Source organism: Mus caroli, unplaced genomic scaffold, assembly GCF_978045245.1.
Source record: "Mus caroli unplaced genomic scaffold, Mus_caroli_1 scaffold_11, whole genome shotgun sequence".
NCBI lineage: Eukaryota > Metazoa > Chordata > Mammalia > Rodentia > Muridae > Mus > Mus caroli.
In genome coordinates this window covers 120,108,137-120,121,977 of record NW_028227266.1, presented here as the reverse complement: position 1 = coordinate 120,121,977, position 13,841 = coordinate 120,108,137, and the positions used below count along the sequence as shown (strand labels likewise).

Here is a 13,841-nt window from a genome sequence, read left to right as displayed (position 1 = left end):
AACTTTATTACTGTGTGTATGTGATTGTGTGAGCACATGTGCCATGGCGTGTGTGTGTAGCTTTGTGTAGCTGGTCTTCACCTTCATGAAGAATCTAGTGACTGAACTGCAGGCCTTGAGTTCCATGGCAAGTGCTTTACTAACAGAGCTGTACACTCAGGATGTCATCATGCAGAAGTGCATCCTGAGTACCCAGCTCGGGCAGAAATGCATCCTGAGTGCCCAGCTCGGGCAGAAATGCATCCTGAGTGCCCAGCTCGGGCAGAAGTGCATCCTGAGTGCACGGCTCAGGGCATCACATTTACCCACACTGGTGCCATCTTGAAAACTGAAACTCAATATGCAGACAACATCTTGTGTGGCAAGTCATAAGGCTCTGAGAATAGTTAGTTCTTGTACTTTTGTAGGCTGTCTGACACTACACTGGCATGGGGAAGGAGGCATGGTCTCTCTAGTGCTGGTTTGGGCAGGCGTCCAAGTTCCTTGTTGAGTTCTTTGATACTGAAGTTGAAGGATGAGTGAGCCCCTATGGCACTGGTCAGAGGGGGTCCTGACTATCTTCCTTGCCTTCTCTGATGGGCACCTGGCTGGCAGCTGGGCAGCTGGGCCCTGGACACTTTCTGCACTAACGCTAGTGTCTGGGAATGGTGCTTTCATCACTGACGGAAGGATATGAAGATGTGGGCTTCCTGCTCTGCCTCTCCTGGTGACAACCACAGGGGAAGGGAGAAAGATTACTACTGCTGCATGTGAGCAAGCTACAGACTCCATATGGTATGCTCTGACAGCAAGGCTGGGAAGGGGGACCCAGCTGGGGAAAGGGACCCACTGGAGAAAAGTTCCTGGGTTTTGCAGAGTTGTGATGGAAGCTCCAGCTTTCAGTGAGTCTTTATTGACACTGCTCTGTCAGGGGATGGTATTGGGGTACCCTATCATGATCAGATGAGGTCTAGGACCCCACAGCCCCTTTGTTGATGGAGCCAGAGATGTGTTTTTCGTGGTATTTGGCGAAACCGAGTAGTCGGTATCTAGTAGTTTTCTGTGTTGCAGACTTAACCTGTTCCTTTGGCTTTGCATAGTCATGCTTGATTATTTTCTTGTGTATTTGTGCATGTATTGTATGCACATGTGTGTTTGGTGGGCTCACCTGTGCATGCACAGGTGGGGATATTTTGTAGCAATTTCTTGGGATTTGAAGCTTTGATCCTGGTTCTGACTCAGAAGCTGAACAACTCACAAGTCTCGGAAAGTCCCTGAAACAGACCAGACTTACAAGGCTCCTCTCTTCCCAAGGTTATATAAGTGGCAAGGATGGCTGAGGAGAGGTGACCCTCCAGCCTGTTGAGTTGCAAAGATGGCAAATTTTCTAAGTCCACACTCAGGCTGGGTGGGCATTTTGGTGATGCAGTTGTCTTTGAGTTACCCGTGTTCCTGTGAGTAATTCTTCACTCATGCTTTTGTAAGTAACTGCAACAAACCCATTGCTTCCCCAAGTGTGGCTTTGATAGAGTCATATCTTTGGTCTGTTCTTACTGCCCTATTTGAGGTGAGCAGATGTTTGTTTATATCTCCTCAGGAAAAGGCAGGAAGGCCTCTACTCCTTTCCACCTTATTAATTTTTGAGAGAGTCTCTTACCGAACATAGTGTTTGCAGTTTTGGCTTGGTTACCTGGCTGGTCAGCACATTCCCAGTGTCCTCCTGTCTCTGTCTCCCTCCACTTAGTACTGAGGTTAGAGGTGCAGGCTGCCAGGCCTGGCTTTGGCCTTTGTGCTGGGGATCCAATGCTTGGTCAGCAAGTGCTTTACCCCAGAACTGTCGCTCTGGTTCCTTATTTTCTTGTGATAAACTTTTAAGTAAAATTGCTGGGTTTCTTTTATTTCTAAAAGGCCCCTTTCCTGAGTAGTTTACCTGTAATAGTGCCGTTTAGTATGTTGGAAACAGCTGTCCTGCTGCTGAAAGGCTCAAGTGCCGTGTGGCAAAAGTGCTGTGTCTCAGAGCTGTCCTGAGTTCATGGTCAAAGCCCCTTTTCTTTCTGTCAGTCTGTTTGTCTATCTTCCAAATCTTAGCCCAGACACATAGAGGCCCGATGGTAAATTCCTCTTTTCTTCTCTTCGTACTCTCACCTCTGGGGCTTCAGTAAGTCACGGGAGTTAGTTTCACTTGTTGACAGTTGTAGTTCTAGCTGGAATCTATGTCCTGAACTCACACAGGTTGCAAACTCCACTTTGTCCTTTGACATGAGCACATGGTCAGCTGGTGGCTGCTCTCGGAACTCAGAACCTCTAAGCACAAGAGGAGTCGGGTCCAGAAGACTGTGCAGCTCAGTGCAGCACCCAGCCTCAGAGAACCTTGGCATGCTGGGTAGTTGTCACAGAGACATACCCTGACTGCAGAAACAAAACCACCTAGAAAAGACTCCCTAGGAGCTAACTGGGATGAGGAACCGAGAGTCGGCTCCGAGAGTAGCCAGAGTGAAGGAGGCTTGAGGCATGCATGTGTAATGAAAAGGTTCAAACGCCCCACGTTGTGAACCTGTCACCAGTGGTAGCACACACAGCTAATTTCATTTGACTCAAGTACATCAAGGACACTCACGTCATGTTTCAGTTACTACCTGCTTCACCATGTCACAAAACTAACAGTTTAGGTCTTCTAAACATGTATTTGTATGTGTGCATGCCTGTACTTACATCTAAATATGAGATTGCACACATCAGCATGCCTGTAGAGGCCATCATACAACTTGCAGGAGTCCAGTCTCTACTGCTATCATGAGGTTCCTGGGGATTGAACTCAGATCATCAGGGTTGGCTGCAGGCACCTTTGATGTCTTGCTGGCCCTGTCAGTTCGTGATATCCTGTCATGTTCACAGTTTTCTCATTGTCTTGTACGTGACTTTGATAGATTATTTGACCTGGGATCTAACTGCTCCTGCCTCAGGTCGGCTGGTCTGTTCACCTCCGCAGCACAGAGGTCCCCTGCATCCTTTTCCATCTTCAAAGTAGATTTTTGAGCAGAGACTTCAGAGTTCTGTGGACTTTCCCCCACCTGGATTTGGCTGATTGAATCCAGCAAACACTATAAAACACAGCATCTTTTAACATGATGCGTGTGTTTCTTGTAATGTGTGCTTACAGGTTTGACTAGATCCTGGTTTGGAGCCCCAGGGAAGGGTAAAGTCCACCAGGGAATGGATTCCTCCCAGGAGAAGAGAGACCATGGGCCACTCACCTGCCTCCTCTCTGCTGTGTGGAGCTGTGGTGGCGTGGGGCACGCACAGCACAAGTGGCACCCGGTCTTCCTGAGGCCGCAGCAGCTTTGCTTTGGTGGCGTTTGCCGAGGCTGGGCTCTTCCGGCATCAGAATCTTGTCATTTCTCTTTATTACTTGGATTCCTCTGTTGGAAAGATGTCTGAGGAGCGATCTGGTACATTTTACCAGAGCAAAGGCAGGGCAAACGCTTTGTACATTTGTTTACTGGTTTGCAGAATAATGAGTTGGTTGCTTAGCAGTCTCCAAAGACTGTTTCTTTGAATATTCTTACGTGTTCGCTTTCTGTGTAAGTCAGCGCAGCACAGAACAGCTTTTTTCCTAACGGCTCCGAGTCGCCTCCTGGGCCTTTCCGTCTTGACTCTTGTGGTCTTTGCATCTTGCTGTGTGATATGACAATGGTTTCCGGCTTGGATGTCTTGTCTCAGGATCTGGAGCTGTCTGTCTCTCTAAGGAGTCTGGCAGGGGCTCTCCCTGGGTTTGGGCTGCTATCATCTCCAGTCTTTTTGACTGACGGAGCCAGCGAACATCTATTTAAAAATATGTCACCTGCTTGTGGTGGCATTTATAGTTTTATATTTAGTGGGGTTTTTTTTTGTTTTTTTTTTGTTTGTTTTTTTTAATTTAAGCTGGAAATCTTGGTTCCTAATGTGATAGGATTTTACTGTTTTGTAGTGTTTGGTCAGGATGGCAACACAAACATTATGATTTTAAGTACAATTCTTATTTTTTTGTCAGTGTTTTTGTGTTTGGGACACATAGGCATGTGCAGGCAGGTTAATTAGTGTGCTTCGTTCTCTTATGCTGGACTCTCTGACACTGCTAATTCCATAGGTACTTAGGTATTTACTTGATTTTTTTTAATTGAAGTATATTAAAAATAGTTCAATTTGATTTTCTTTTGAGGCAGGGATACTAGTATCCCAGGCTGGTCTTAATCTCCCTATGATAGTATCTCAAAATGACCTGATCTTATGACTCTCCTGCTCCTCAGTGCTAGGATTAGAGCTGTGCACAGTCATGTCAGGTTCATGTGGTGCTGGGCATGGGACCTGGCTTCGTGCATGCTGGGTAAGCACTCGAACGCTGAGCTAGAATTCTTGCCTAGGCATCTGGGAAACTGGCTCGGTGGGTAAAGTGCACTTGCTATGCAAGTTTGAGGGCCAGGGTCTCCATCCCTAGCACCCACATAAAAAGCTGGGCGAGACTGGCTAGAGGGTCATGTGACAGACATTGTCTCAAAGGCAGAGATAAAGCCGGATACTTGAATGCTTCCTCTGGCCTCTCTCTCTCTTTCTCTCTCTGTCTCTCTCTTTCTCTCTCTGTCTCTCTCCTTGAATGATGAGTCCGTTAAAGGAAACAATGACCTGGATCCTGTGGATAGCTCAGTGGTTAAAGACCCTTGTTGCCAAACTGATGACCTAACCAGAGTGTGATGTCTATACCCACAGAGGAAGGAGGGACCCAGCTCGCAAAATTTGTTCTCTGACTTGTTGTACATATGTGCTGTGGCAACACACACATACACACTCATACACACTCATGCACACTCTCATACACTCTCACACACACTCATATATACTCTCACACACATTCTCACACACATGTACACACTCACATATACACACACTCACGTACATATTCTTACACAACTCACACATTCACACTCACACACATACTTTCACATACTCATACACACAGTTCTTTGTTTGTTTGTTTGTTTTTGTTTTGTCAATCTGATACAAATCTAGACATATCTGAGAAGAGGGACTCTTAGTTGAGAAAATGCCCCATCAGACTGGCATGTAGGCAAGTCTGTGCAGTGTTTTCTTGGTTAATGATGGCTGTGGCAGAGCCCACTCACTAGGGGCAGGGCCACCCTTGGGCAGATGGTCCTCGGAGCTCTAAGCAAGCAGGCTGAGTGAGCCTGGAGAGCAGCGCATGCCCATTGCTGGGCTTCAGTCCCAGCCTCCAGGTCCCTGCTTCAGTTCCTGCCCTGACTCCCCTTCGTGGTGGTCTGTGTATCACAGCAGCAGAAACCCTAAGACACTTGTTTTCCTTCTTAAGCATAAAGTTCTCTGATGGGTAACCTGCTTTAATCTTCTGTTAAGAATATAAGCAAATGTGCCTGCTTGCTTGCCTGTCTGTCTTTCTGTCTGCTTGTCCTCTGCATATTCGTATAACTGCTATCTTCTCTCTCCCTGCCATCTACATCTGTGTGAGGAGAATGTTAGTGACTCTCCCCACTTCTGACTGGGAACAAGTCAAGCACCGAGTCTTAGGGATCCCAGCAGAACCAAGCTGCCCTACTTAGGGAAAATGGCCCCTAATAGTAAGTTCCACTGGGCTGGAAGAAGAATAATCTTTGTGGGAAGACACAGCTTTATGCAGTGTGGACCCCTGCCCCTGAATACTCTTCATATCTGTGTGGCATCTATCTATGCCTTGGTACCCAGTGGCTTGGCACCCACTTCACACAGGGCTCTGTAGTGAGAGTCATCTAATGCGGATTCTCCACAAGCCCTGGATCCTGACCTAACTGGCAGAAAAGGTGACCAGGCTTGCATTTTGGACCAGTGTTTAGTTGACACTAAAAACTGGAAGGGGCTGTGATGTTCTTTTCTCCCAAGGTTAAGAGGTGGCCCAGGCTACCCCAAAGGTGCCGTCTGTATGTTCTTGGTGGGTAACAGGTGAGGAAGAGCCTCATTCAAAAATCTGCCTTTGTTAAAAGTTCACTAAGTTTACATTAAACAGTTTTGAGTTCAGAGTTCATATTAATCAATATTTGGAGCCATTTGAGATCTTTGGTTTTTTATTTTATTTGTTGTTAGTTTTGTGAGTCAGTTTTTCTATGTAGCCCTGCCTGTACTGGAGCTTACTTTGCAAACTAGGCTGTCCTGGAACTCACAGAGATCTCCCTGCCTCTGCTTCCTGAGTGCTGAGATTAAAGGCTTGTGGCACCACACCTACCCAATTTTTGTTTTTAATAAATGGATTTAAAGATGGAAATTCTCTACTGTTCCATTTCTTCTTAAAGTTTTTCTGAAATCCTAGTATTTATTAGATTTTAGGAGCCCAGTCCCTCATTGAAAATCGTGTGGATTATTACAGTAACTGACTTTGAATATCCATGCATGTTTATGGGAACACTGTGACAGGCTAATTAGTGTCATGGCAGTCTGACCAGCATCGACAGACAGTGTGGTCCAGTCCCAAGGGGGGCCCATAGGGAGCCCCTGGAGAGCCTGCAGTGAGGCAGCTTCCTTAGCGACAGGTGTGTTCCTTTCCCTTTAAAGATTTATTTATCTTATGTGCATGAGTGTTTTGTGAGCATGTATGTCTGTGAGCCTGTATGTATCTGATGGACACAGAGGCCAAAGGCATCAGATCCCCTGCAACTGGAATTACAGATGGTTGTGAGCAATGATGTGGGCTCGGGAATTGAACCTGTGTCCTTTGGAAGAACAGCCAGTCTCTTAACCACTGAGCCACCTTGGCAGCCCCCAAGGTGTTTTTCTTGCAATGTCACTAGATGTACTGGTTTAGAAGTTGCTAATGAAGGATTTATGAAATGGCAACAGATCCCCAAGTGCTAATCAGATGATGAGTTTGCATCTTGCCATAAACTTCATTGGAGTGAGTGTGTGTCCTTCCCACGAATGCCTTCCCCGTGCTTCCCAGGTTGGATGTGAGGTCAGCTTGTGTTCTCACTCCTACCAGCAGGAAGCAAGAGTGCAATGTCATCATGATCACCTGAGTGCCCTTGGTGATCTCAAGAACATTACCACACCAGGTAACATGGACAGGCTGTTCTCATTGGCTGTCGGCTGTGATGCTGCGGGGGAAGCAGCCTGGCTTTGCCCGCCCATGCTTATCACTCATCAGCTAATCTGATCTTTATGATGTGTGTGTGTAAGCAAGGACAGCTTTCCTCAGGTCTGTTCACCTTACTTTTGTGCAACAGGGCTTTTCACTGGCATGAACTCTTGGAGTAGGCCAGCCTCAAGCAGTCACCAGTGTCTGCCAGCTCCTGTGACCCCCCTTTCTGCCTGCCCAGGTGTCTGTCATGAAGCTGGCTGTGCGCTGAGAAGTGGTGTGTTTGCTTTGGTTCTGTGTCATCTAACAGATTTCCTATTTCCTATGCTGACTGCTCTGGTTTTATTTGTGCTGCTGTTACCACTGCAAGGACGTGAATGTGGGATTCGTCTGTTTTTCAGTCTGAGGATAAATTCCTTCAGATTAGCAGCTGTGTCAGAAGAAAGAGGCAGGATTTTGAGCCGAGGTAATTTCCTGTCAGCTGTAGGCAGGGCGGAGCCCTCACCAGCTGTCAACTGTATTGAAGGTTGATCTGTGTGCAGGGACACCTTCATCTTTGCTGGTCTGCTTTTCATAAAGTGAATTAGTATTTTTCGTGACTTTATATTTCTTTGGCTATTAATGATGACAACTTGAGTGTCATGGTGACACAACCCTAGAGACCTCTGGGAAGAGGGGACCTCAACTGAGGAATTTCCACCATCAGACTGGCCTATAGACATGTCTGTAGGGAGTTTCTTGATTAATGATTGATGTGTGAGGACCTAGCCCACTATGGGCAGTACCATTCCCTAGTCAGGTGGGCCTGGGCTGTATAGGAAATGTAACTGAGGAAGAGAGCCAGCGAGTAAACAGTATTCTCTCATGGTCTCTGCTTCAGTTCCTGCCTCCAGGTTCCATGCTTGAGTTTCTGCTCTGGCTTCCCTCAGTAATGGACTGTGACCTGTAAGCCAAATAAACCCTTTCCTTTCCAAGTTGCTTTTGATCACAGTGTTTACCAGCACAGCAGGAAGCAAACCAGTACATTGGATGCTGTGCTGAAGTCATGCTGTGCCTACAGGATTCTGTAGAGGATGCTGAAGGGGCTCCACTGTTATAGGTCTTGTTTTTTTACGGATATTTGTCCATCAGGAGAATTCTCCTTTACCCACATAAAGTGTGCTGCGGGTGCAATATTTTCATGGTTTCATTTCCACGAATTGAGCGCCTTCTCTGCATGTACTAGAGTGCTTCCTCATTCTGAGATTTAAATCAGCCCCCATCTCTCCTCTCCTTTTCTTCCTTCCATTCTTCCCTCCCTTCCCCCACCTTGGCCTCTTTTTGCGTTTACTTCTCCAAGGTTTATTTCCACTGGGACACGGCAGCTGTTCCTAGTGTGTCACTCCTGGCTCTCCCCCAACTCACTGTCCCAGTGTCATCCAGGTGTGTCAGCTATTTTCTCAGGGTTTTCTTTCTCCATGAAGAGACCTGCCCTGGAGTCTCTGACAAGTTCCAGTGTGGACAGGCGGCCCTCATAGCTGGTCACAGCCAGCACCGTGCAGTCATGAGGGAATTCCTTCACTTTTCCTGGGTTCAGTGTTCTTGTCTTGCCTTATTTCTACCTGGTGACTAAGCAGGCATCGGGAAGAGGAGCTGTGTGTGTGTGTGTGTGTGTGTGTGTGTGTGTGTTGGTGTAGAGGGCCAGTGTGTCCCACATCTGTTCTACTGGAGCTCACTACTTACAAGCTTCTGTGTGTCTGTCCTTAACCATGCCGGCAGTTTTCTGACCTGTCTAAAGTGTGAGCACTATGTCTCTTTCATTTCAATTACTTAACCTAATTTCCATTAAAAACAAACCAGGAACTTTAAAAGGAGAAACAGACATGGATTCAGTCTCCAGACTGCAGGCTGAATCCAGGTCTGCATTCAGTCTAATGATGTTCCTTATGGGAAAAACCTCTGGGTCACCTTTGGTCATGCAGCCGTCATTCTGGACAGGACCTGGTGGGAGCTCGACTGCTTGGAGTGTGTGTGAGCATGTGGGCATGCAAGTGTAATTTTAATTTTTCAAGCCCCATTTTAATGATGGTTCTTAAACACTTTAACCTCCCTTGAAGCCCACCACCCACCAGAGGTAGTGGGAAAGAAAGGATACAGGGGAAGTGGACCTGTTTAGAAACGTTCTTTGTGGCAACTCCCATCTGTGTTGTCTGGAAATTGGCAGTTCAGTTCACAGGTCAGCAGCAGTAATTTGATCCACTTACAAACACTTCATGGATACATCAGCAGTCCAGTTTGGTAGAGTCGGGACAGCAAATGTGAATCAGTAGCAGTGGCACGACCTAGCAGAGACAGCCAGGCCTCAGCCTTGGCACAAGTCAGCAGGAGGGACCTGGAGGAGCACCAGCAGTTCTTGGTTGTGCCTCTCAGGGAAGCAAAGATCAGTGACAACGTGAGACCCACACGCATGGCACAGCTAGCTGTCCCTGCAAGCCTAGTCCTGTCTCTGTCACTGTCCGTTAAGTCCTATTTATACCGTCCAAACATCACGTGTTCTCTACAGGTCTTTCCTCAGCATGTGCTTCTGTCTAAGCTGATGTCACTCCCCCAATCAGCTGGACTCCAAGGAAGCCACCAGCACACCACCAGAAGTTTGTTGGTTTGGTTTTTTGTGTTTCTCTCTATGGAATTCTGACAAATGCAGCTCAACTAAGCAGTGTAAGGTGGACCAATACCTGCGTGTTGTTAGTGAAGACTCCTTCATCATATGTTCTTTCACACACTTGCCTTGGCAGAACATCCTCTCCTGTGTCTGCTTCAGTGAGATGTTTCTTCACAAGTCTGCCTTTCACCTGTGTCCACTTCAGTGAATCACCCGTTCACGTGTTTACCCCAGCAAAACACCATGCAACACAACTGACTCTCCAAAGAACCCTTAAGTTCCCACTGTGTGTGTGTGTGTGTGCCTCTCCTGTTTGCATATGACCCCGTCTGGCCCTTGCTCAGTGTTGTCAGGAGAATGGAGGGTTTTCATTCATGTCTGCCATCAGGGTGGCTCTTAGGCTTTATTTGTTAAGCCCCACAGAGCTCTGTGAGCTCAGTGTAAGAAGTGTGAGCCCCACAGAGCTCTGTGAGCTCAGTGTAAGAAGTGTGAGCCCCACAGAGCTCTGTGAGCTCAGTGTAAGAAGTGTGAGCCCCACAGAGCTCTGTGAGCTCAGTGTAAGAAGTGTGAGCCCCACAGAGCTCCGCGAGCTCAGTGTAAGAAGTGTGAGCCCCACAGAGCTCCGCGAGCTCAGTGTAAGAAGTGTGAGCCCCACAAGCTCCGCGAGCTCAGTGTAAGAAGTGTGAGCCCCACAGAGCTCCGCGAGCTCAGTGTAAGAAGTGTGAGCCCCACAGAGCTCCGCGAGCTCAGTGTAAGAAGTGTGAGCCCCACAGAGCTCCGCGAGCTCAGTGTAAGAAGTGTGAGCCCCACAGAGCTCCGCGAGCTCAGTGTAAGAAGTGTGAGCTCAGTGTAAGAAGTGTGAGCTCAGTGTAAGAAGTGTTTCTGTGCAGACATATCTGCTTCTGCTGAGACTCAGATCTGCGCTGTCCTCCGGCCTCTAGCTGGTCCGTCTACTCCCTGCCACACTTACTTCCTGTCTGAGCTGAGTACTTCCTGCCACACTTCCTGTTAGTAGTTCCTGCCATACTTACAGTTTACACTCGAGTACTTTGTAGTTTTCAAGTGGGCTGGATTTGAATTCAGCTCAGAATTTGAGCAAATCACTCACCATTTGAAAAATTATCTTCTTTAAGAATGTAAATGTTTTTAATTAAAATATAATCAAATCACTTCTTCATCCTCTTTCCTACTCCTAGTCCTTCCATGTCCCCTCCCTTCAACCCCTCTCATAGCCCTCCTGCAAGATATAGGTGTAGGAATTAGGGTTCCATTTGCCCAGGAATTAAGGCCAACAATCAACCGGGTTGGGGGGTTGGGGATGCTCTTGTCAGCACTCACTGGCTAATTTCCGGTTTAAGTGAGATAGTGGTACATGTGGGTTTGGACAAACTAAGGACACAACGTGGCTGAGGAGATTTTATCTCCTGGCCCTGTTTGCTCATTGCAGGCTATGAGCTGACCTGTCTAACATGTCTTCCACAGGACTTCGTCTCTACAGTCATCCGCTTACTTGACAGTCCGTCCACTCCCATCAGAGCCAAAGCCTTCCTGGTGCTGCTGTACATCTTGATTCATAACCGGGACATGCTGCTGCTGAGCTGCCAAGCCAGGTATGGGGCCTCCGGAGGCTCTGTCAGGGGCCTGTCTGATTGCTGGTTTGTATGTGTGATTGTCGTGGAGACTGGTTATCAGCCTTTATGTATCTCCTATTGAAAACCCTGACTAAAGTTTATCAAGCCTTTAATCTATCTCCTCGGCAGTTTAATACATCCCAGGGAGGACCCTGAGGCAAGCAGGCTTCAGCCTTCCCAAGAGCTGGGATTACAGACGCCCTGGAGACCCTGAGGCCATGGTCAGTCAGGGCTCTGCTGGGTACATAAAAGTGGGAAAGGCACTATAGCTGGGCAGCTTCTGAGCTATTCCTACCTGACAACGCTGGCCTGGCCTCCTTCCCAGCCTTGTGGCTGGCCAGTCACCTGCCATCTTAGCCTCACCCTGGCCTCCTTCTCCATTAGCATAGCAAGGTCCCACCTGAGACATCTCCCTCTCCCTCCCTCTCCCTCTCTCTCCCTCCCCCCCTCTCCCTCTCCCTCTCCTGCCCTCTCCCTCTCTCCCTTGCCTGGAAGTTCCGCCTTCTCCTCTCCTGCCCATTCAGCTCTTTATTTAACCAATCAGGAGGTAATGGAGAACCATGTTTTACAGGATGCTGAGTCATGTCAAAGCCTGAGCTGCAGCCAGATCTCTGGGTATAGGAGTCAGCATGTGAACACACAGTGCACAGAAACATCCCCAGCACAGCGGGAAAGAAGCGTCTGAGGCACTTGACTGTGTGCGAGGGAGGAGTCTGGGGAGGCTGGAATGGGGTACCAGGTGCTTAGAGGGCTGGGCTGTGAGTGTCCCTAGAGGATGGGTTCCCAGCTGTTGTGCTCCGCAGAGAACATCTGGGGGCTTCTGGTCTCAAGGACTGAGGTGGATAGTCTCAGGGGAAAAACACCAAGGCTGATGTCTGGCCTCCATGGGCAAGGACAGACAAGCACACAAACACACGGGTGTATACATAGGCACCCTACAAGCTACATGTGCACACACAGGCAAAGGCAGAGTCACTTTTGCTGTGGGCAGGACCTCTTCCCGTCCCCGAAGCTCCTTCCACTGCCCTTGTTACCTGAGGTTGATTATTTGGGATCCACGCCTCTTCCGTCTGTCCTGGTCTCACGTCTGTCTTGGTTGGCCGGCACTCCTTCTTACCCAGTGTGCCTGGTCTCTCTGCTGTTTAAAGATACTTTCTTCCCATTAAGGTTCAGAAGAATTGTATATTCTCTGGGGAGTACTTCTTGAATCTGTAGATTTCCATCTTTCGAGTAAATCTGATTTTCACCCATGACTTTTTTGCGTACTTTTTCAAGCCCCTAGGCCTCGACTCCCCTTGTTTGACCAAATCTCCCTTTTGTTTTATCTAGTTTTTTGTTCCCTCTGGGGTTTAAGGTTTATAATTTCAAATGTTCTCTTCTCAAATCTCCTGGTGTAACTTATCCTTTTGGGTACTGTTGAGAATATCTAGTGAGGTTTTGCATTTTTCATTTAAGACTTTAAATTCTTTCCTTGGATTTAAGAACATTTTCAGGGCTTTTTGAAAATTTTATTTTTTACTACGCTTCTTTTGAGTCTTGGGGCCGTGCATGCCCCTAACACACATGTCGGGGTCAGAAGGTAATTTTTAGGAACCTGTTCCCTCTGTCCTCCTAGGAGTCCTGAGGATGGGACCTAGTCATCAAGTGTGGCAGCAGCCAGCTCTCCTTGCTGGCCCCATTACAGAAGCTTGCATGTGGTGTCTGTGTCTGGCTGGTTCTTCCAGCATGGCACTCTCGCTGCTGCTTGCTCCTGTCCAGCTTGGTGTCAGTGCGCGGTGATCTCCCAGGTCTGTGGTAGACACTGTTAGATGATATTCTGCAGGTTTTGCTTCCCAGGAGGTTTGAGTCGTTCTTCACTCTGCATTAGGTCCGGGGCGTGGAGGAGGTGTTGCTGATCACCGGACCTCTGACACTTCCCTTGTATGGGGATCAGGAACGGTAGATGGCTCCCTCCTGCCCCAGAGATCGGGGCCACAGTTGTCAGCGTCTCGTCCTTGCAGGGGGAAGAGGTGCTGCTCCCAGCTCCCAGCCTGGGTTCTTCAGTGAAAGCCTAATGCCCGCGGGCCAGCAGAACTCTGGAGGAGAAGGGAGAGGGCATGTGTGGCTTCCCTTTGATCTGTCAGACATCTTTGTACGTGAGGTTCAGGAAGGCAAGCTTCTAGGGGATATGCTGGGACTGTTCTGGGTTGGAGGCTTTGGAGGCGCTCAGGACTATGATGACGAAGGAGACCATGGCCATACTGGTCCTCACACACTGTTCCTCCCATCCATGTGATTGACCTGGAAGGTGTTCACTAGGTGTAGATAAGGGGAGAAGGGAAGGGCTGGTTCTGTATTCACTGTGACCATAATCCACAGTGACAGAACCCATGTATTTTCATGTTTCTGTATAGCGCTCATCAAAAATAGGAACTAAAGAACAACACCAAATTAGTGTCTGAGGCCAGTGGGACCGAGGGGTTACCTGTCCTGATTCAGTCAT

The 13,841-nt window shown here is 48.0% G+C and overlaps 1 protein-coding gene across 4 annotated transcripts in view; it reads left to right on the top strand.

The window, feature by feature from the left end:
- Ulk4 (unc-51 like kinase 4) overlaps positions 1–13,841 on the top strand; it is a 283,459-nt gene that overhangs the window by 69,946 nt on the left and 199,672 nt on the right. For all 4 annotated transcript variants that reach the window (XM_021173384.3, XM_021173385.3, XM_021173383.3 and 1 more), the window contains exon 22: positions 11,211–11,338. In XM_021173384.3, coding sequence (XP_021029043.1) covers positions 11,211–11,338 — 128 coding nt within the window. The remainder of the gene's footprint in view (positions 1–11,210; positions 11,339–13,841) is intronic.